Source organism: Hemitrygon akajei, chromosome 9 (assembly GCF_048418815.1).
Source record: "Hemitrygon akajei chromosome 9, sHemAka1.3, whole genome shotgun sequence".
Taxonomy (NCBI): Eukaryota; Metazoa; Chordata; class Chondrichthyes; order Myliobatiformes; family Dasyatidae; genus Hemitrygon; species Hemitrygon akajei.
This window is the reverse complement of record NC_133132.1, coordinates 149,780,703-149,804,996: the sequence shown is the minus strand read 5'-3', so window position 1 is coordinate 149,804,996 and position 24,294 is coordinate 149,780,703. Positions and strand designations below refer to the sequence as shown.

The 24,294-nt window shown below is 40.5% G+C and overlaps 1 protein-coding gene across 1 annotated transcript in view; it reads right to left on the bottom strand.

Moving 5' to 3' along the window:
- Positions 1-4,369: 4,369 nt before the first annotated feature.
- The window catches only part of LOC140732687 (adhesion G protein-coupled receptor F5-like), a 50,517-nt gene continuing 30,592 nt past the window's right edge, over positions 4,370-24,294 (bottom strand). Inside the window, exon 7 of the mRNA XM_073055371.1 lies at positions 4,370-4,501. Coding sequence (XP_072911472.1) covers positions 4,370-4,501 — 132 coding nt within the window. The remainder of the gene's footprint in view (positions 4,502-24,294) is intronic.

Here is a 24,294-nt window from a genome sequence, read left to right as displayed (position 1 = left end):
ACGAGATAGCTTATCCTTGGTCATATAAGCCCTATGGACCACTTTCAATTGTAGGAGGGAATGATGGGCACATAACAATGAAGTGTTAACCAGTTTAAAAATTTCATTCCAATTTCACACCCTTTAGTACCACAGACTACCTTGTGTTGAACAAAGGGAACTGTATTATCTATAAAAATCGAAACTCCGCTAGACTTGGCCTGAAAACAAGAGTGAAAGTGTAATTTTCTCAATCAGCTAAAAAGGCGTGAATTATCAGAGTTACGTGCGTGAGTTTCTTGTAAAAAAATAATTGGAACCTTAAGTTTTTTAATATAGGCAAAAATCTTATTTCGTTTCACAGGGTGATTTAACCCTTTCATCTTAAGACTAAGGTTTAAAATTTTTGTTGAATAGCTCTGACGTGACACTTTTAAACTTAGCACACTCCCTCATGATCTCGGCTGAAAATCCTCAACAATTCTAATCTTCTTGCCATTGTAATCGATCATACCTTTCCGAAGGGATTCACGAATCATAAGGTCTTTTGTTTGAAATTCATGAGAACACATTATTACTGAACGAGGTCTGTTTCCAGGCATTCTATTCCCTGGCACTCTGTGAGCTTGGTCAATCATTGGTGTCAACTTTAAAATATTCGAGAATAGCTGAACCAGAAAGTTTGCAAAGAATTCCGTAGGGTGATCACCTTCAGTTAACTCTTCGAGACCAAGAATTCGAAAGTTATTTCTTCTGCTTCGGTTTTCTAGATCAGTAATCTTCTGTCTTAATTCTTCATTAGCCTTGGATTGTTTTTCATAATGCTTTTGCAGGTCATCCATTTTCTTATCCAGAATCGACAGGATTTCTTCATTCTCTTTTATTTGTTTATTGTACTCAGTTAAAGATTTTTGAATAGAATCCAGTTTTATACCTAGTTGTTTAATTTCAGAGCTGAGTTGCTGGAACTCTTCGGAGGATTCTCTTCTGAATTGCTGAAATTCCTCGGAAGCTTCTTTTCTGTGTTTTTGCAGCAATTTGGTAATAGAATGCAAAGATGTAGAAGGATCTTCTTTTTTAGTACCTTTAACAGTTCTTGTAGCCATGGTAGACAATGTCACGTTCAAAAGTAAAGTTTCAAATCAGCTTGGAAAGTAAGAAAAGTAAAGTAAACCAGGAGCAGCTGCAAAAAGCTGTTACTCCATCCACAGCCAGCAGGAATGTCATCGGAACTCTTCGATGCCCAAAAGATTGGGGTTAAACATCGGCACACGGTGCACAATGAATGTGTGACTACCGCTTCGTATAATCCATAGGAGTGGATTTTGGGGATATCTTGTGGGACCACTTGTGTAGCCCTTGCCTGGGTCTGTTGTGTGGTAACCACTGGAAGATGATATTCCTGTGACAGGTCACTTTCGGTGATAATTCGTATGTGGATTTGGAATGACGATGGACAAGATCTACGGAGTCTGTTATCTCATTTCCAATGTGGAACCTGTGGAATAGTTCATACTTACCTTCTCTTTCCGTTACAACAATGATTACAAATATCTCTCTTCCATCCTTTATTTTGTGGATTACTGAACTTTCCTACTTTACCATCTCAAGACTCTAAGCCTTGTTCCCCCAAGCTCAATAGTTTCGGTGCTATATTTACACACATATATGCATATAACACTGTTAACTTTTGTTCCTCTTGGTTGAGTTATTATGTTATAAGTAGATTCTAATAAAGATAATGGTTTTCACATCAAAGCCAGACTCCATGTGTAATCTATTGCTGCTGGTTCACTTTTAAAATGTTACATTTTGTAACAGTCTTAGCTGGTATAGACAGGTAGGAACAAATGAAGTGCTTATGGAGTATAAGAAATGCAGGAGAACACTGAAGAAAGAAACCAGGAGAGCTAAAAGAAAGCATGTGGTTGCCCTAGCAGACAAGGTGAAATAAAATCCAAAGTGGTACTAAAGATATATTAAGAGCAAAAGGATTGCAAGGGACAAAATTAGTCCTCTAAAAGATAATAATGGTAAACAATATGTGGAGCAAAAATAAACGGGGGAGATCTTAAATAATTTTTTTTGCATCATATTTACTCAGGAGATGGACATGTAGTCTATGGAAGTGAGGCAAAGCATTGTCAATTTAATGGACCCTATAGAGATTACAGAGGAGGAGATATTTGCTGTCCTGAGACAAATCACGTAGATAAATCCCCAGGGCCTGGCAAGGTGGTCCCTTGTACTCTACGGGAGGCAAGAGCAGAAATTATTGGGACCCTCACAGAGGTATTTAAATCATCCTTAGCGATAGGTGAGGTACCAGAGGATTGGAGGATGGCCAATGTTGTTCTGTTTTAAAACGTCCCTAAGCATAAACCAGGAAATTATAGGCCAGTGAGTCTGACATCAGTTGTGGGAAAGCTACTGAAAGGTGTTTTGAAGGACTATGTATATAAGTATTTGGATAGACAAGGACTGATTAAGGATAGTCAACATGCTTTTATGCATGGTAGGTCATGGTTCAATTTAATATCAGAGAACATGTAGTCCCCTGGCACGCCTTTGGCTCTCTCAGCTCGCTTCTGTCTAGGGGGCGCAGCCTTCGGCCCCACCAAACTGGGTAATCAGCTTGTGTGGATGCTGTGTGATGTCCCCAACCCCGCCAATTAACAGACAGTATACCATGTGCGATTAAATGAGTTCACTTTATAGATTTTACTGGAAATATGTACTTAATAGAGATACAATATAAAAGGAAAAGTAAAAGGCGCCAAACTTATCAAAGTCCAAACCACTTCGTGCACAACCATTGAAGCTCAATTAACGAAGTCTTTTGGCCACCATTCGATCCCCTCAGACCTCCTTGACTCGCAGCTCAGGACCACCTGAAGTGATCAACCAAGCACCCCCGGCACGTCTGTCTTTGTCTCCTCTCCTCGCCAAAAATCCTGGCCTCGGACCCCCGCTCGGGGTCCGTTCTGTCACCCAGCTTACAGCATCAAGTCCTCTCTCTCTCATCCCCTCATGCCAACTCCCCAAAAGCCCGCCAACACTATTCGCTTAACAGACCCACCAGAAGAATAACCTCTATCCCAATTGGTTAATAAATGAATACAATTCTCGTTAGCAGTAATTTTAACCCAAACAAGCTGGGAGAGAAAGCACTTATCATGACAAAGAAGCATTCCTACTTTTAACAAAACAAAGAAGCCATTTTGATTAACATACGCAGTAACAAAAAGAAAGAAACCCCCTTACTCTCTCCCCCCACCAAATTTAGTCATGTCCTCATGACTGCTAAATAACTCGCCAACCTTCCTGCAGAAACAAAAACCCAATCCAGGTACAATCAGTGACACTGTTCCCCAAACAGTAGACCTCACGCCCTGTTCCTCAAGCACTACATAGGTCAACATATCTGGGAGTAATTTTAACCCAAACAAGCTGCGAGAAAAAGCACTTATCATAACAAAGAAGCATTCCTATTTTAACAAAACAGAGAAGCCATTTTGATTAACAAACGCAGTAACAAAAAATAGAAGAAACCCCCTTACAAACGTATATAGTCGAAGTCCTGTCCCAAGCCTTTGTGGCTCATTAGGCCTGTGTTTATGCCGGTTTCTGTGGCGTGAAATGACTGACAGTACGAGACCCCTCCCACCCCCGGATAGGACGCCAGTCTATCGCGAGGTTGACCCCCCCCAGCATTTTATTGCCGGTATTGCTGGGTGGACTGGAGCATTGTGTGGTTAAATGCCTTGCTCAAGGACACAAACACTGCTTCAGCCGGGCTCGAACTCACAACCTTCAGGTCACTAGACAAACACCCTAACCACTTGGCCACATGCCACACGAATGTATATAGTATACAACCTGAAATACTTACTCTTCACAGACATCCCTGAAACAGAAGAAAATAACCCCAAAGAATAAATGACAGAAAACATTAGAATCCCAAAGTCACCGTCCCCCTCCCGCGCACAACAAGCTGTAAAAGCATCAACTCTTCACCCCCAGCTCTAGCAAAAGTATCAGTCCCCACCACCTACCATGCAAGCAATAGCAAAGACCCCAAAGATCATGACCCAGAGTCCATCAAAAGCCACTGTCCATCCCAATACTTCAACATCTCAAACAGGCTCTCTCTCTTACTAATGTGGGAGAGAGAGATTTTGCTCCTGCAACAGATGAGAGAGAGACCAACAGCTCACTGTTTTATTGTTACAATCTGCAGAGTCATTTATTCAAGTTCCCCTGACTTGAGGGCCTTCTTTTGAAAGGCAGCAAACACCATTGTGTCAATGTCACAATCTCCCATGATACATCAGTCAGCGACACCAGTGACAAATCAGTTCATCCCCAGTGCGCACGCTGAAGGTGTACATCATCCAAGCCACACCTGGAAATCCTGAAACACAGGCAGCTCAATGAGTTCTGAGAGCAAGAACACTCCACCATGAAGAATCTCAGTTTGAGCACAACTGTAGATCATGAAGTCTGACAGGACTCCAGCCACCTTATAAAGGGAAAAAGAGGCACTAAAAGAGAAGAAATTTAACTATTTTATGTCGGAACTGGAAGAAATTGCCAAGTCTGCAAATACCACTGGCACCATCTTTAGCTCCTCCCACTCTGGATCCAATCTTATAGAGTTTTTCGAGGAAGTTACCAGGAAAGTTGGATGAAGTCAAGGAAATAGATGTTGTTTATATGGACTTTAGTAAGGCATTTGACAAAGTCCCACATAGGAGGTTGGTAAAGAAGGTTCAGTCACTCGGCATTCAAGATGAGATTGTAAATTGGACTGGACATTGAGTTGTGGGAGAATCCAGAGAGTAGTAGTAGATAGTTGCCTCTCTGACTGGAGGCCTGTAACTAGTGGAGATGTGCAGGAATCTAGGGATCTCTCGGGATATTGGAACTCTGATAAGGAAGAAAAGAGATGTGTGACATGTATAGGAAACAGGGAGCAAATAAGGTACTTGAGGAGTATAAAAAGTGCAAAAAAAATACTTAAGAAAGAAATCAGGAGGGCTAAAAGACATGAGGTAACTTTGGCAGTCAAGTTGAAGAATAATCCGAAGAGCTTCTACAGGGATATTAAGAGCAAAAGGATAGTAAGGGATAAAATTGGTCCTCTTGAAGGTCAGAGTGGTTAGCTATGTATGGAACCAAAACAAATGAGGGAGATCTTAAATGGGTTTTTTTGCGTCTGTATTTACTAAGGAAACTGGCATGGAGTCAATAGAAATAAGGCAAACAAGTAGTTTGGAACCTATATAGATTGAAGAGGAGGAGGTGCTTGCTATCTTGAGGCAAATCAGAGTAGATAAATCCCCAGGAACCTGACAGGGTATTCCCTCGGATCTTGAAGGAGACTAGTGTTGAAATTGCAGAGGCCCTGGAAGATATATTTAAAATGTTGGTATCTACATGTGAGGTGCCAGAGGATTGGAGGATAGCTCATGTTGTTCCATTTTTTAAAAAAGGCTCTAAAAGTCATCCAGAAAATTATAGGCTGGTAAATTTGACATCAGTAGTAGGTAAATTATTGGAAGGAGTACTCAGAGATAGGATCTACAAGTATTTAGATAGACAGAGACTTATTAGGGAGAGTCAACGTGGCTTTGTGCGTGGTAGGTCATGTTTAACAAATCTATTAGAGTTTTTCAAGGAGGTTACCAGGAAAGTGGATGAAGGGAAGGCAGTGGATGTTGTCTACATGGACTTCAGTAATGCCTTTGACAAGGTCCCGCATGGGAGGTTAGTTAGGAAGATTCAGTTGGTAGGTATTAGCATGGTTAGGTAGTAAATTGGATTAGACATTGGCTCAATGGGAGAAGCCAGAGAGTGGTAGTGGAGGTTTGCTTCTCATACTGGAGGCCTGTGACTAGTGGTGTGCCACAGGGATCAGTGCTGGGTCCATTGTTATTTGTCATCTATATCAATGAACTGGATGATAATGTGGTAAATTGGATCAGCAAATTTGCTGACGATACAAAGATTGGAGGTGTAGTGGACAGTGAGGAAGGTTTTCAAAGCTTGCAGAGGGATCTGGACCAGCTGGAAAAAATGGGCTGAAAAATGGCAGATGGAATTTAATACAGACAAGTGTGAGGTATTGCACTTTAGAAGGAAAAACCAAGGTAGAACATACAAGCTAAATGGTAGGGCACTGAGGAAAGCACTGTGGATCAAAACGGATCATCGGTGAAAGCGGATCAGTTGTCGATAGCTCTATAGTCGGTGAATCATTCCTCTCTCTCCCCCCTCTCCCCACTTTGCCCCTTCCCCTCCCTCCCCCTCTCAATCCCTCTCTCCCTCCCTCTCTCTTCCTCTCTAACTCTATCTCTCGCTCTATTACTGTCTCTCTCTATCTATCTATCTATCTCTATCTGTATCCCTATCTCTCTTATATTGGTGGGGGAGAGTTTTTGCTATTTCTCAAGTCAGAGAACTCAGTACAAAAAAGACACAGCAGACTTCAGCATCGCAAATCAGCAAATTATTTTGTTTATATCTCCTTCACTGTGAAAGGGTGACACCTCTCCGTCCCTTTATGTCAAATTGTCGGGGTGAATGATTAGTTTTTGTTGTACAGCAGATCAGGGTCTCTATTGGGGGCTTTGCTATTGTTTGCTTGGTGGGTGGAGGGTGCTGATGCTTTTTTTGGTTGAAGTAAGTGCTTTGCTGCTTCTTGTACCTGTGGGGGGGGGGGAGAGTGGGGAGCTTTGGGATTCAAATGTTTTACTGTCTCTCATTCTTTGGGGCCCTCTTCTGTTTTGTGGATGTCCACAAAGAGCAAGAATTTCAGGTTGTATATTGTATACATTACTCTGATAATAAATGGAACTATTGAATTGAACTTTTGAACTATTGATTTGTGAAGGATCAACAATTATAACTTTTGAGAAGGAGGCAAGGAAGGTTGATGGTATACGTGTAGGTCTTAGGCCAAGTAACAATGAAGGAATGGTGATATACAATATTTCCAAATCAAGATGATGAGTGACTTGAGGAACCATCCAAGTATTAGTGGTCCCATCCTCTTGTTGCTCTTATGCTCAGTGGTAGACGTCACAGATTTGGGAGTTCTTGTCAGAGTAGCTAAGCAGTACAGTATGTCTTGTAGATGACTTGCACTTGTATTCACAGTATTTAGTAACTGGTCCTATTTAGGATCAATCCTTCTATTGCAAATATGTATATCATACTGTAAGTAGAGAAAGTGTACCTGTACACAATATTTAATGTCCATACGGAACCAGGGCTCCGTATGGTTAAAGCAAGGTATCTCCCAAATCATTTTGTAATAGAGGCACAAAGACAACAGAGAGTGTCTAGGTACAGTTTCAGAAGTTTCATTTGAATCATGTACTTAAATATTTTGGGTATAGACAAATGCTTCTTTAGAAGTATATATTAAGAAGGATTATCATTTGCTTTCTTTACCTGCACCTTAACTTTCAATAAATCATGTACAAAGGCACCCAGGGCTTTCTGAACAGCATTGTCTTTCAACTTCTCAGAATTTAAAAAAACACTCAGATCTTCCTGTTTTTACCCAAGTTCAAAGTAAATTTATTATCAAAGTACATATATGTCACCACATACAAGCCTGAGATTCATTTTCTTGCAGGCAGCACAGTAAATTCAAGAAACACAAAGGCCACACCTAAAAGGACAAGCAAACAATCAATATGCAAAGGACACCAAACTGTGGAAATAACAAAAAAGAAAAATACAAACAAAATAATAAAAAATAAATAAGCGATAAATATCGACAACATGAGATGAAGAGTCCTTGAAAATGAGTCCATAGGTTATGGGAACAGTTCAGTGATGGAATGAGTGAAGTTATACGCTCGGCTCAAGAGGTTGTTTGTTGAGGGGTAATAACGATCCATGAATCTGGGGGTCTCGCTCCTGAGACTCCTGTACCTTCTTCCTGATGGAGGCAGCGAATAAAGAGCATGGACTAAATGTGGGGGTCCTTGATGATGCTGCTTTCCTATGACAGCTCTCCATATTGATGTGCTCAATACTGGGGAGGGGTTTACTCGTGATGGACTTGGCCCTATCCACTACATTTTGTAAGATTTTCCATTCGAGGGCATTTGTGTTTATAGATGAAGCCATGATGCAACTAATCAATGCACACTCTACCACAAATCTATAAGAGTTTGTCACAGTTTTAGATGTCATGGCAAATCTTTGCAAACTTTTAAGGAAGTCGAGGTGCTGCTGTGCTTTCTTCGTAAATGGCACTCACATGCTGGGACCAGTCAGATCCTTTCAAATGATAACACAGAGGAATTGAAAGTTGTTAATCATCTCCACCCCTGATCCCCCAGCTCATGGACATCTGGTTTTCTTCTCCTGAAGTCAATAATCATTTGCTTGGTCTTGCTGACATTGAGCGAGAGGTTGTTGTGGCAGCACTCGGCCAGATTTTCAATCTGCCTCTTATGTAGTCACAATGTGTGCTAGCAATATTGGAACCCAAGTGCAGGGGACAGACAGACTCTGGTGTAGAGACCACGATGAGTGTTTAGTCATAATAATTCCAAAAGGACATCTGTGACTCAGCTGAGCAAGACCATGAGAAGTAATATTCTCGTAACTTGGACCCTGTGATTAGTGCTAATTAGACGTCCGTTTAAATAATAAAAGTAACACGGAAACCCTGAGCCTTAACAAGCTTAAACAGAAGGCAAACACAAAGTACACTGCAGATGCTGTGGACAAATCAAGATGTTCAAAAAAGCTGGATGAACTCAGCAGGTCACTCAACTCAGCTGCTCTTTTGTACGTCTTAAACAGAAGGCACCAGAAGATCTCATTACAAAGAGCGAGTCACCGAAGAAAAGTACAAGGAAGTCTTAAACGATTAATGACTGTCATTAAATAACTATGAACCAATTCAGACACTCTAAAAACCTCAGAGCCCAATGATATCCAATGACCTGCACAGGCCCAAAGAACTCATTACAAAAATGCTGCTTCATCACCACCTTTGAAATAGCCAACGACAGTGATGGTGTCAGTAAATTTAACTGTAGCATTGAAGCTATGCTTAGCCTCACAGTTATAACTACAAAACAAGTAGAGCAGGGGGCTAAGCACACAGACCTGTGGTGTACCTGTGCTGATGGAGATTGTGGAAGAGACATTGTTGCCAATCCTGACTGACTGGGGTCTGCAGATGAAGAAATCCAAGATCCAACTGCACAAGAAGGTATTGAGGCAAAGACCTTGCAGCTTGTTGAACAGTTTTGAGCGGATGATAGTATTGAACGTCGAGCTATAGTTGATAAACACACCCTGATGTATGCATCTTTACTGTTCAAATGTTCCAGGTTTGAGTGAAGAACCAATGAAATGGCATCTGTTGTGGACACTGAGTGGATGAACTACAATTTTCCACACTATATTACATCTTTCTTGTCTTCACCAATTCAGTTTGCTATTGATAATCACAAAACCTCTTCATTTTCCTTGTAATTAATACTGCCAGCTGTTTTGTATCCTTTACAAACTTGGATACATTGTATTTGATTCCCTCATGAAAAGCTGGATTCCAACATAGAGGCTTTACTAGTCACAACCAAGCCGGAAAATTATTACAATTCTCAGGCCTCATGGGAGCAAGCAAAGAAAGAATGGGAGAGAACTTTTTTCAAACAATATGAAGTCCAGTCATTTTAACTACAGTTCACACCAATAATCACATGAATTTCAGAATTTCGTAACTTCACCTGACAGCATCGATGAGAGCAACCATTTTGAAGACAGCAGCATTCCAAGAAGTGTGACTGTTCAAACACAGCAGAGTGACCTTCCATGGAGAGCAACCACTCGGCCACTTCACTTCGATGTTTCAATCTTCCGTAATGCTTTAATCAGTGACAAACTGAGCCAATCCTGGTCCCACGATGCCCCCCCCCCCCCACCCCCATCTCTGAGATTCCCGGGGCAGCTCATGCTTGCATTCCCTTCCTGGAAAATTTTCCTGGAGACAGCAAAGCACTATATCCTTTTTCCCCTCCTGGAATTTTTCCTGAGACAATAGAACACTATATCACTCAATCAAACTCCAAACTGTAAGTCACAGCCTCCAAAAATTTCAGAAACATATTCAAACGTTCAAAGGTTCAGTTAATGTCAGAAAAATGTATACGATATACATCCTGAAATGCCTTTTCTTCGTAACCATCTACGAAAACAGAGTGCCCCAAAGAATGAATGGAAGTTAAATGTTAGAACCCCAACGACCACCCCAGCTCCCTCCTCCCGCGCATAAGTGGCAGCAAGCAACAATCCCCCCTCCCCCCACCGGCAAAAATAAAGCACACCCGCTACCAGCACTCAAGCGTGAGCAAAGCAATATCAAAGACACAGACTTGCAGTTACCCAAAAAAAGACTACATTGTTCACCTGATAATTTGACATGCTGCAGGCTCTTTCTCTCCTAATAAGGGAGAAGGAGGTGACTCCATTCCATTTTCCAACGAGCAGAAGAGATAACAAACAACTCTCTGGATTATGATGTGAAAAGTCTGTTACGTCACTTTTTCCGAGCTCTGTGTCTGGAGATCGCAAGGATCCCGGGTCCCCAGGCACAAAGTAGATGTTCTGACTCTCCCAACAACAGACAGATGTGGCGACACCAACCCTTGATTCACCTGTCTCCAGATTCTAGCCTTCTGAATCCATGCCAAAATCTTAGGCTGAGACTTTGGCATGCTGAATAGTGGCCGATCGTGGAACCCCAAGAGCGGGTCCCATTCCCACAAAGAACTGCAGTCAGAGTGTAACTCCTAGTCAGGGTCTTCAAAAGAACCCTGAAAGCGAAAAATAGAGATATTAAAGACGGAAATAGGATTGTTTTTGAAGATGCAAGCAAAGGAGTTGCCATTGGGCACCGTAACTACTTAGCTTAACTACTTAGAGTGAGTAGAAGATACAGAAAAACTGAAATAATCAGTTCCATAGACTATTTGGAAGATGTTGTCTGAGGAATTGTTGCTCAGTGGCACCATTTTGACTCAATGGTTCAGTGTGTTGGATCTAAGAAGGGGGTATTATCAAATACCAATGAGTAAATCTGATAAAGAAAAGACAGCACTTATATATCCTCATGGATTTTTTTTCAGCTTGGAAAGATGCCACAAGGTATATCCAGAGCACCAGTTACCCTCCAATGTGTTATGAAGCAGACCGTAGGGGACATGAACCTGCTTAAAATATTGGTGTCCTCGGAAGATCTCATAGAGTTTGGGTCAGCACTACAGGAGCATGAGAGAAAACTACTGAAGGTGTTAGACCACCAGAAAGATGAATGTTTAAGACTGTCATTGGACAATGCCAGTTCTGTAAAACATCAGTCAACTAAGTAGAACACATGGTCCCTCAGAATGGAGTGGCTTCAGACCTTTTTAAGATTGAGGCAGTAACCACATGGCCAAGACCCAGAACTGTGAGTGTTCTGTGCTCATTCATTGCCTTCTGTAGTTACTACTGGAGATTTGTGAAGAACTACTCCGGAGTAAATTACCCTTTGAATCAACTCCTGCATGTTTTTCTCCCCTCAGTGAAGAAATGGAAAAAGCCAAAGGGAGAAGACAAGGCTTATCTTTTCTACTTTGGAGCCTCTCAGGGAAAGATCAGAATCAGAATCAGAATCAGACTTTAATCGCCAAGTACCTATGCACATACAAGGAATTTACTTCCGGCAGATGTTGTCTCTCTGCTCATAACAATAATAATGATAAATATAAATGAAAATATAGATTATACATACAGGTAGTGCAATCCAAGTAATAGTTAGCTGACAGTTAACCGGCAGTTAACTGTTCAGCAAAGTGACCGCAGTAGGGAAAAAAACTTCTCCAGTGCCTATTAGTCTTAGTCTGGAGGGATCTGAAGCACCTACCAGACAGAAGCAGATCAAACAGACTGTGCGCAGGATGGGAGGAGTCCTTTATGATGTTCCCCGCCCTCTTCTTCAACCTGGAAGAGTACAGGTCCACAATAGAGGGCAGGGAGGCTCCAATGATGCGCTCGGCAGTCCTCACTGTGCGCTGTAGTCTGGTTCTATCCTGCAAATGCAAAATGGAATGGAAATGGAAGTTGGAATTCAAAATGTGAAAAAGCATTTCAGATACTTAAAAAGTTACTAAATAATGCACCTGTGCTTGTCTTTGCAAACCCCCAGTTGCACACAGATACTAGCCATCAAGAGTTTGACGGCTTTTTATATCAAGAGCAAGATGAAGGCCTGACACCTATTGCTTTCATTAGCTGGAGTTTGTCACCACCTGAGCGAAATTACCCTGCTCTCAAATTGGAGTTTCTAGTATTGAAATGGACAGTGTTAGACAAATTCAATGACTACCTATATGATGCCAAGTTTGAGGTATGAACCGACAACAACCCACTAGCTTATATTTTGACTTCAGCAAAATTGGATGCTGCAGGTCATCATTGGCTGATGGTATTGTCTGCCAATGATCTCAGCCTTCAATATTGGCCAAGAAATCGGAACATTAATGTGGACGTGTTGGCATGTTTCCTGCCTTGAGCCTTGCTGAGTTGCCAATAGCCCAGCAAGACAGGTGAAAATTGTATTGGTGAAATTTGGTAAGCTGTTTTCAAGTGAGATATTCCAAAGACAAAACATCCTAATATACCCTTATTAATGAGAGAATGAGAAAAACTGAAGCTCAGGAATAAAGTCATTTACAGGGTTACTTCTCCTCCAAACAGAATTCAGCATTCTCAATTGATTTTTCCTGAGAAGTACAGAAAGATTGTACTGAGGTCACTTCATGATGCCTCAGGTCATCTGGGATATCATTGGTCAAAGTTAATTTCTGTTGGCCATGAATGCAGCCTGAAGCTGTAGATTACTGTAGCTCATGCATTTGATGTATTCAGAGAAAGACACGACCTAATAGAGTTGCACTCTGTCTCACATGCAAAGTGCTGGATCTAGTGTGTATGGATTTTCTTTTCACACAGCCGTTTCAAGTAACACTACAAAAGTCTTGGTCATCACTGATCACTACACCAGATACACTCAGGCATCCATAGTTGCAAATGTGTGGTGGGAGAAATACTTTATTCATTATGGCCTCCCAAGAAGGATGCACAGTGATCAGGGAAGGGATTTTGAGAGCCATCTCATACATGAGTTACTGAGCATGCTTAGAGTCGAGAAGTCAAGCACCATGCAATATCATTCTCAAGGCATTCCTCAGTCTGAGAGATACAACAGGACATTGCTAGACATGCTAGGAACTCTTGATACCAAGAAAAATAGCAAGTGGAGTCAACATTTGGACATTTGGTACATTGTTATAACTACTCAACATACTATTTACATACTATTTAATGACAAAAACATCTCCACAATCCTCATCAGCACAGGAGCACCACAGGGATGTGTGCTTAGCCACCTGTTCTACTCACTTTACACCTATGACTGTGTGGCTAAGCACACCAGATACAAATTTGTTGATGACACTACTTTTGTGGGCTCTATCAAAGGTGGTGACAAATCAGCATACAGGAAGGAGATAGAAAATTTGGCTGAGTGGTGTAATAGCAACAACCTCTCACTCAACGTCAGTGAGACCAAGATTATCGTCTTTAGGAGAGGGAAACTAGAGGTCTATGAGCCAGCACTCATTGGAGAAACCAAGGTGGAGAGGGGTAACAACTTTAAATTCCTGGGTGTCACTAAGAGCACCTGTCCTGAACCCATAATATACTTGCGAAGAAAGCATGACTGCACCTCTACTTCCTTAGGAATCTGTGGAAATTTGGCATGACATCAAAACCTTGACAAATTCCTATAGTTGTGTAGTGGAAAATGTGCTGACTGGCTGCATTATAGCCTAGTATCGGAACATAAATGCCCTTTGAATGGGTAATCCTACAAAAGGTAGTGGTTCAGCCCAGTGCATCATGGCTAAAATCCTCCCTTAATCCATTGAGCGCATCTGCCACAGAAAAGCAGCATTCATCATCAAAGATCCTCACCACCTAGGTCATGCTCTTTTCTCCTGCTGCCATCCTGCAGAAGGTTCAAGTGCCTCAGGACTCCACCATCAGGTTCAAGAACAGTATGTACCCCTCAACTATCAGGCTCTTGCACAAAAGGAGATAACTGCACTCATTCTATTTATGGTGTTCCCTCAAAAGATGGTGTCACTTTAAGGACTCTAGTTATTTCATGTTCTCCTTATTTAATCCTAATTATTTAAATTTGCATTTGCATTGTTTGCTGTTCATTGATCCTGTTTACAGTTACGATTCTAAGTATGCCCTCAAGAAAAAGAAAATTATCTCAGGGTGGTATGTGGTGATTTGTATGCACTCTGATAACAAATTTGGCTTTGACTTTGAATTTAATGTTCGGGCGCGAAGCGAGATTACCTGTGAATCTTTGTTTTGGAATCTCTAGTAAGAACTTGCCACAGAAAATTTACCTCGGGTATGTGTTCGATATGAAGAAAGAACTGCAAAAGCTTATAAGTTAGCAGCCGTTTCAACTGGAAAATAAATCCAAGAAAATACGAAAAGATACGATCGGAAGATTACATTTCCTCCAAGCGAAGCGAGCGCATACTCGGACGGCTTCGAGGCGGGTTGTGAGACGATGTTCGGCGCCATTAATCGCCGATTAAAGCGTTCAGGAAGATTGAGACATCGAGGTGAATGCGGAAGGCGAGCCGAACATCGTCTCGAAGTTTAAAAAGATTAAAAATTTTAATATTTTGATCGTATCTCACTTGTTTTCTTGGTTTTATTTCCAGCTGAAACAGCTGCTAGTTCATAAGCGGAGCTGATGAAGAGATGTCAGAACCTTTCACTAGTATACTGGACAATCAGAAGCGATATTAGATAGTGGAGGGGGGAACTGGACTGCTATATAATTGAAGATGAAGCCGAGTCTAGTCAGAGGACGGGAGAAACTGAGCTGCAGGATGAGACATCTCAAGGTAAACATGAAAAATTCTGAGAAAATAGTAAAACTGATGAATATTGACTGAGAATCAACTACTAAAGGTAGATGAAACTGAAACAGAGTTAAGATCTCAAAGTCAGGAAACCTGTTACAAGAGGCGATGGCGGAGAACCCAGGTGCAGGACACTGGCACGTCGATTCAGTTGGAGAGGCTGTCGTAGACTTGAACGTAGAGCAGAAAACCAGTCGAGAAAGATTGTGAAATGCTGGTTTAAGACCATGCTTTATTATAATACAGTCACGCTGTTGGGTATTTTATTTAATGCAGTAACTGTTCCTTTAACTTATACAAACGGGGTTTCATTCTTTTTGTTTTAAAATAAAAATTCAGTTAGGTTTGGGAATGTTCTGGAGAGGGCGCGAGAAAGGGCGGGGGCAGCCATTTTCTCCAGGGAGCGCGGGGTCGTGAAGACGTTTGGTGGAAGACGGAGAATGGAAATGGACAACAAAATGCTGCCGGAAAACAAGGTGAAATGCTCTCAGAAACCTCCTGAAAGAACAGATACTGATGAGAGAAAATACTCATGTAGGCTATGGTTTCACGGAGAATGTGCAGATAATTTTCAGTTAGTTAGCTAACACACATTGGAGGAAGTTCGACGGCTTTTTCCTTGGACGTTGCGTGGATTTTTATGTTTTGCTTGGGCTGGTTCTTCAGCGGGAACCACTTCAGGACCGTGAGTAAACGAAGTGAAGCAAAGTGGATTGATTATGCAACCATGAGCTCCAACCATTGAATGCATGCAGTAGACGGAAATACTGTATTTATGATGGGCCCTTTATTTTGTTATAGTTCAAAATATTTTGTCAGTATAATTTTAATCTTAAGTTTATACTGGTGTGAGCTAAATTATTGCTTCTTCACAAATGGTGAATTTTCATGAGACTGTTAGTATTCATACAAGTGATAAGTCTTATTTCCCATTAAAGGAACATGCAGACTTTTCTGTTTTGTGTTTACCCATATCATATCTACCCCAGACCTGATTATTTACCGGAAATGATCCTTTCATCGTTATTCGCCATGCATTGTGGAATCGTGTTATGACTTCCAGTAAGATATTGACATGTTCAGACACAGCGGAATCTCAGAGGCCAACCTAAGGTGTTTTATTTTCTCCAAGAACCTCGGGTACTGCAAGTCTGAGCTGCTCATTGGCGGAGGTGCTGGAATGGGTGCAGACCATGTTGTTGCCTGCTACAGAAAGGCATCGAAGGCATCAGGGCTGGTGCGCGAAGGTGAGGTGGAGTGTAACTGTTGGTGATGGTCTTCAACGTTTCTCTTGCGATCGCAAGACCCTGTTGGACATTAAGGAATGACAGATACCACAGGCCAGCTTCTCTTGTTTGGTGGTGCGACAGACGACCAGGGAGCAGCGTGGCTTTGGTTGTAGCGAGAACTAGATGTTAAGCTGTGGGCTTGTCAGCTGCTGCAGTCCAGGAAAGGAGGCTCCAGAGACGGTGTAGCACGTATCCACGCTTGGATGGGGGCGGCCCTCTCCCATTGGTACTGCCCTGGACTGTCCCATCGGTGGAATATATTCCTTGGTGAGTATTTTGTTGGCAGTCTCAATGCTAATACTGTAGCTAAATGATAATGCAAGTAGCTTTTCTATTTTGCAAACTTTCCTTCTACTGTGATGTGGCTTGCTTGGCAGATTTGAGCATTTTCCTGGAAATCTTAACCTCTAGTAGTAAACATAAAGTACACTGCAGATGCTGTGGTCAAAGCAACACGCACAACATGCTGGAGGAACTCAGCAGGTCAGGCAGCATTCCTGGAAACGAGCAGTCAACGTTTCCACGGATGTTGCCCAGCCTCTAGCAGTCTGTGTCAATGAATTTGTTAATCTTGCAAGACATCACATTCACAAGATTCACAATTATCATGGAGTCATTTTTTATTCTATTACATCTTTAAGCAAGTCTACAGGGAATTTGGCCTCATTACATAGGACATCAATAGAGTAGCTCCTTAGCAGCTAACCAGCTAGTTTAAATATTAGCTATGCTAATGAATGAATGACACCTGTTAAACTCACCTCAACATGTCTTTTACAGTCATTTAACCCACCACGGGCAATAGAAAAGTTACTGTTGCAAACAGTGCAGTGAGCAAAACTGTCATTATTTTTGACCCCTATTAGGCAGGGTACACTTTAGTGTAGTCTGGGGCGAAGTATGTTTTATATTTTTTTGTAACACTCTGCCATGGTGCTGCAGGACACTAAACTAAACTGATGGACAAAGAGAGAGAGAGAGGTCGACTGTAAAGCCCGCCCACAGAGAAAACTGATAGGTCTACTTAGCACAATGAGAGACCAATCAGGATGCTCTGTCTGTCACTCTCTCACTACATCTGTCCCTCTCCCTCTCCCTCTCATCGGTTTCCAGGATACTGTATATAATTTGCAGGCATCAGGGGGCCTGATTCAATATGCAGGAGACTCCTGCAACTTCCGAGAGAGGTGACATGTCTGGAGGTGTTACTAATTACTGACCATGTAGGGTGCCCAAACGTTTCTTTTGGGCCCTTTTCCTTTTATGTTATTTTGAAACTGTAAAAGATAGAAATAAAAAAAGTAATCTTAAAATATTAAAGAAATGTGTCATCTTTAATTTTATGCCTTTTGGAAATCAGGTCTTTTACTCACTCAGCTATTCACAGCAACAACAATTTTGACCAGGGGTGCCCAAACGTTTGCAAGCCACTGTACTCCAGGTAACCACAATAAGCAAGGAAAGAGATTGAATGTTAATAATGACCTTTGCATCCTTGCTGCCCACAGGAGCCATACCAGAGAAATGAAAGATGACAAATATTGTTCTATTTTTCAAGAAAGGATATAGGGATAATCCTGTGTAAACTAATGAAGAGTATTCTTACAGACAGGAAAACAAGGTACAAAGCATAATCTTACTAGGGATAGTCAGCATGGCTTTGTGAGGGGCAGGTCATGCCTCACGAGCCTAATTTTGAGTTTTTTGAGGAGGTGAAAAAACAAATTGGTGAGAGTAGAGTGGTGGTATGGTGTATATGGATTTTAGCAAGCTGTTTGACATGGTTCCCTATATAGTCTCATTCAGAAAGTCACAAGATATGGGATCCATGGGAACTCGACTATGTGGATTTAGAAATGGCTTGCCCAAAAAAGGCAGAGGGTGTACGTACATAGAGAATATTCTGCCTGATTGTCGGTGACTGTCCTATTCCAGGGTGATCTGTTTTGGGTTCTCTTTGTGATGTTTATAACTGGCTTTGAAGAGGAGACAGACGGTTGGTTTGTTAGGACATATTCTGGAGTTAGGGTACATAGCAAATATTAACTTCAGCAACCAACCTTCAGTTCTGAATATGGATTTTACATTAAATTTAAAATGAAGGCCTGACCAGTAAATAGCATGAATAGGACTCAGCCGACAACACTGTAGTAAATTGCAGACTACTTTCTTACTAAAGAAATTCCTTCTCATCTCCATTCTCAAAGGATGCCTCTCTATTCTGAAGTTGTGCCCACTGGTCCTAGACACCCCCATCACAGGGACCATCCTCTTCACATGCACTCTATCAAGGCCTTTCACCATTCCATAGGTTTCAATTAGGTCACCTCCATTCTTCTGAATTCTATTGAATACAGTCCCAGAGCCATCAAAAGCTCTGCATGTGACTAGCTGTTCAATCCTGAAATCCAGTGTCAGCACATCCTTTCTAAGATAAGGGGCCCAAAACTGCTCACAATACTCCAGCAACATTCAAATTCAAATTTAACTATCATTCAACTATACATGAATACAGCCGAACGAAACAGCGATCCCCTGGGGTCAAGGTGCAAAACATACACAGCACATTTGAAACAGTGAGCAAACAAATACAGTCACTCAAAAAAAAAATTAAAGTAACTATTGTCCAAGTCCCTGAGTGTTATGTCCCACAAGTTGATGGTATAGTTTCCGGCAGTGTGCAGTTTTACGTTGAGTACCTGTTGTTTTGCCTGCACATAGAACAAAGATTAATATTTGGAATGGTTATGATTGACAGACCCTATAGTCAAGGAAGTGTGTTAGAAATCCAACTTACTTATGGAATACAGTGCATTATTGGTTCTGGTTAATCATTGCTATAAATATTTTACAAGAAACACTGGTACAAATATTCATCATTAAAGAGTATTGAATTTATTTCTCTTTATAGCAATGGAAAGAAAAGAATTGACAGAAGAAAAAGGTCCAGTACTAGTCATGTAAATATTCAACAAATTTTCATTTAGATCATTGTGCATAAAAGTAAAGTGATGGAAATTATCCAAGACATAACCACAATTACCAATGGGCATGGAGAAGCTGCGATGTTTTAAGTATTTTCTACTAATGTACGATGTTCAACCATCCTCAATGCTGTATTACTCCTCCATAAATCAGACTTTTCAAGCTCAATTAAACAGACTGGAAAGCAGATTTCAACTTTGACAGGTTTTTAGGGTCAATTCTTGTTCAGGTTCTTCATAGTGAGGTCCAGAGTTAGTCCAGAATGCACAGATTTTGGCATCATGCTGGTGCATACACGACAGCATGGATTGTTATTAGATTTGAAACAAACTTAATGTTGTCTCATTAAATAACAATTATTGTATGAGGAATTACACAGGTCAAGTTTTCACAGCAATTTAGCAAATTTACTTAGTGTGTGGCCAAACTATTAGTGACACTTTGCTGCTAATATTACTTTAAAATGTTTTTTTAAAAGCAGATTAAAAATCTAAGGCATTTGTTTCATGAAAGCAAATACTTAGTCAATAGCCTGTGTTGAATTTAACCATATAACCATATAACAATCACAGCACGGAAACAGGCCATTCCGGCCCTCCTAGTCCGTGCCGAACTCTTAATCTCACCTAGTCCCACCTACCCGCACTCAGCCCATAACCCTCCACTCCTTTCCTGTCCATATACCTATCCAATTTTACCTTAAATGACACAACTGAACTGGCCTCTACTACTTCTACAGGAAGCTCATTCCACACAGCTATCACTCTCTGAGTAAAGAAATACCCCCTTGTGTTTCCCTTAAACTTTTGCCCCCTAACTCTCAAATCATGTCCTCTCGTTTGAATCTCCCCTACTCTCAATGGAAACAGCCTATTCACGTCAACTCTATCTATCCCTCTCAAAATTTTAAATACCTCGATCAAATCCCCCCCTCAACCTTCTACGCTCCAATGAATAGAGACCTAATTTACTGCTCTCTGCTTGGACAACTTTGATTACTAAACTGGTTCCCTTGTTAGAGTGGAATAATCCAGCCAAAGCTCTGCTGTTGGTAACAAGGGCTTGGGTAGGGAGTTCTAAGAGTGATAGAATTATCCAGCACTGAATCAGACCCTTTGGCCCAGCCTGACCATCGAATACATAATGACACTTACCCCATTTACAGTAGTCGGTCTGTGGCCTTCTTTGTCTTAGCAAGTCAAGTATGTTTCTAGATACTTCTTAAATGTTGTAAGAGTCTCTGTCTCTCATCAGTTCTAATGCTGATAACCTGAAATGTATTTCTTTCCTGTTATCTATTAAAACTTTGTATCAAGATACAATATTTACAGAACTAACTTACATTCTTACTGCCTGTTATGCTGCTGGCACTTAGGGCAGCAATGACGGTCCTCCATCTCTGTCTTTAGACACTCAGATGTGGAAGGATTCTTCATTGCTGTTTCCATAACAATTTTGCTTTACCAGTCAGTGGCTGTTAGCCCTGAGCTGAACCCCGAACTTGGAAGACAGATAACCACTCTTAGTCTGGCCTCTACTCTTTAACCTGTTTGGCATGGGTGATCCTACCAAGAGCCAAAGCATATAGCACTAATTCCAGCCATTCCAGTCATTGAGGCATGCAAGCCTTTAAACCACAACAAGTTTGTGGTCCTCTTGGAGGTAACAGAAATAAGTAAACACTATATTGAGAACAAATGAAAATCTTTGTATATTACAGTAGAATGAATCATGAGAATTGACTTTGCACTGCCTGTCAATATGTTTATTACATTCACTTTACATTGATTTTATTTATTGACAGCCTATCACTTACTTAACAAGTTACATCAGATCTATTACAATTGTTTTCTGTATTCACAAGTATCATGGAGTAGAATAGTAAGGCATGAAGAGGAACAGAGTACATTGACAGGTGTCCGCTACAATGACTTTTTACAAAAGTTTTCTCCATTCATAACTCTTTGTTGTTAAAAGGTCCCCTAACATACAAATTATTTTTAAACAAACATATTTTTCAATACTTAAGACATTATTAAAGGGAATTTGAAGTATGAAAGCAACAACATGCTTCCATCTGCCACAAAAATGCTTTTCACAGGAGTTTTTGGAACCTTGTTAATTTCTTTAACAGTTTAAAATTGCTATAATACATCGAACATAGAATGATGTTGAGCAGATCTTGATGCCAATTTGTACTAAATGTCCTCCTCCTGTACCTACTTCATATTCCTACATTCCATTCATATTCATTTTATTGTTAAAATCTTTTTATTGTTACGTAATCTTCTATAGCTATAAAATGATACAAAACTTCAAGTTGATATATATGCAATTAATAAACCTGAAGAAAAAAACTTATCAAAAAGGATAATATATGATAATGAAAAAAAATTATATAAGGGAAAAAGAGGACCCCAACTTACTAAAAAAAAGCAAACTCCACTAACTACAAGAGAAAGAAAAAGGAAAAAAACCCATTATGAATCAACTCCCGGAGCAACACGACTTACCATCATCTATATACATTAAAAAAAATCAGAATCATCAACCACCAAGTCATGTTTATATAAAATAAAATTGGAAGGAAACCATATAAATGCATCATATTCATGCATCTATTTAACTCCAGCAAACTGCCAGCTTCCACTAACACCCCAGTAACCTATCCTATGCATAAAAAAAACTTGCCCCTCATGTCAACTTTAAATTCACCCCAAACAACTAACCTTAAAATTATATCCTCTGGTGTTTGGCGTTTCTACACTACTTCTGACTGTCTACCCTATCGATATCTACTTCTGTCAGATCTCCCCTCAGTACTCAGAATATTTAAACATAATCATATTATTAAATTTATATTAATCAGCTATTAATAAAATTTAATTTTATTTCTTCTGTGGCTTCAGTTATCAGAATTCAATGGGCTAAAACAGTCATACCATAATTATTAATTCATCATCTTCCATTATTGCAGTTCATCCATACCAAATATCTCAGCTCTACTTTTGGATGGCTTATCGGAACAGAGTCAATGGGCTGAATTACTGATCCTGCTCCTATATCTTATAGTCGTCAGCAGGTGAATGAGATTGTTCAGAAAATTCAAATTAATAAATAATTGTATGGCAGTAAAGTAGAGTGCAAGATAAAAGCAGAACTGAAATCTATTCATACATACATGACCACTAATTTGGATCCATAATTACCTATTACTAGCACCCTCAAGCTGCGAGTATAAGACCATAAAACATAGGAGCAGAATTGGGCCATTTGGCCTGTCGAGTCTGCTCTGCCATTTAGTCTTGCCGGGTTTATTTTCCCACTTGACTCCATTGCCCTTCTTCTTCCTGTAACCTTTGATGCCTTTACTAATCAAGAACCTATCAACATTTGCTGTAAATGTACCCAATCATTTGCCCTCCACAGCCATTTGCAACAATGAATTCCACAGATTCATCGCTGTCCGGATAAAGAAATTTCTCCTTATCTTTGATTCCCAGAATGTTCTCCTTCATATCATGCACTGAAACAAAAGCACTAAACTAAAATTTATCTGGGAATTTTTCCAAAGGGAAAGAAAAATGCATCTTGAAATGTCATGTAATAGAAAGACTCAACAGAATACAATTCAATGTTATTGTTGCACTACCCATTAATTCAAACAGCATTTAAGACCATAAGACATGGGAGCAGAATTAGGCCATTCAGCCTATCGCGTCTTCTCCGCCATTCTATCATGACTGATTCATTATCCCCCTCAACCCCATTCTCCTGCCTTCTCCCCATAACCTTTGATGCCGTAACTAATCAAGAATCTATCAACCTTCGCTTTAAATATACACAGTGGCTTGGCCTTCACCACCATCTGTGGCAATGAATTTCACAGATTCACCACCCTCTGACTACAGGAATTCTTCCTCATCTCTGTTCTAATGTGACATCCTTGTATTCTGAGGCTGTGCCCTCTGGTCGAAAGTCCCCCATGAAAGGAAACATTCTCTCCATATCCACTCTATCTAGATCTATCAATATTCAATAATATGAGCAATATTCTATAATTTCAAATTAACAGCCAGAAAGTTAGGAAATTCATATTAAATGAGCATCTTGCTACATCTCAACAGTGAGTGATCTGCCATTCAATTGAATCTTGCTGTGGAACAAACACACAGATTTGTAGAACTTACCACAGTGTGAGATGTGTGGAAGCCCAGAAACAGGAGAGCACAGTGAGCAGTAATGATGTAGAACAAACAGAACAAGGCAACAATTGCACTGTGGTAGGAGTAATTCGTACTATAACCTATCATACTATTGCATTTGTTAGTTAGAGGGCACTTGAAATGTTTTGATTCCACCTAATGAGTTGATTTAATGAATTATTTTCTTGATGTGACATATGCTAAGCCAACAGAAATAGAGAAGGCTGTGTGGCTCATTTACCCTCCTTTCAGAACCATTGCTTTGCTCCTGGCTTCACAAGAAGTATTAAATCGTGTGTATGAATTGAAAAAATAGTGAAGTGAGAGGAATACACGGCTGACTTATATTGATGAATTTAAATGGTATTGTTGATAGGATTTGGGAATTAATCAATCCAGTTTGAAAAAACATGGAAAAGACCCTTTAATTTTTTTACCCTAAACCCAGACAAGCCAAATAGAATCATATTACTGAGGATGAATGGATGTGTGAACTTGGTCGGTGACAACAGGCAACTCAATCACACCAAAGCCTGCTCCTGTCATTACGCAGCTTCCAAACAAGTATATGTTACAGCAGGGTTCAGGGAACAGCAATCAAAAGTGGATACTATGGCAAATTTATATCCCCTTTCCTACCCATATTTTTATTTCATTGCCCTTGCCCATGGAATACTATTATCTTCTGTCACCCAAATGATATCTTCATGCTGATCTGTGGTGTATTCAATAAGAAGGTTAGTAAAGGAAGGTAACAATGTCCATTGAGCCTGAGAAATGTTTCTGCAAAGTTCTACGCACTTC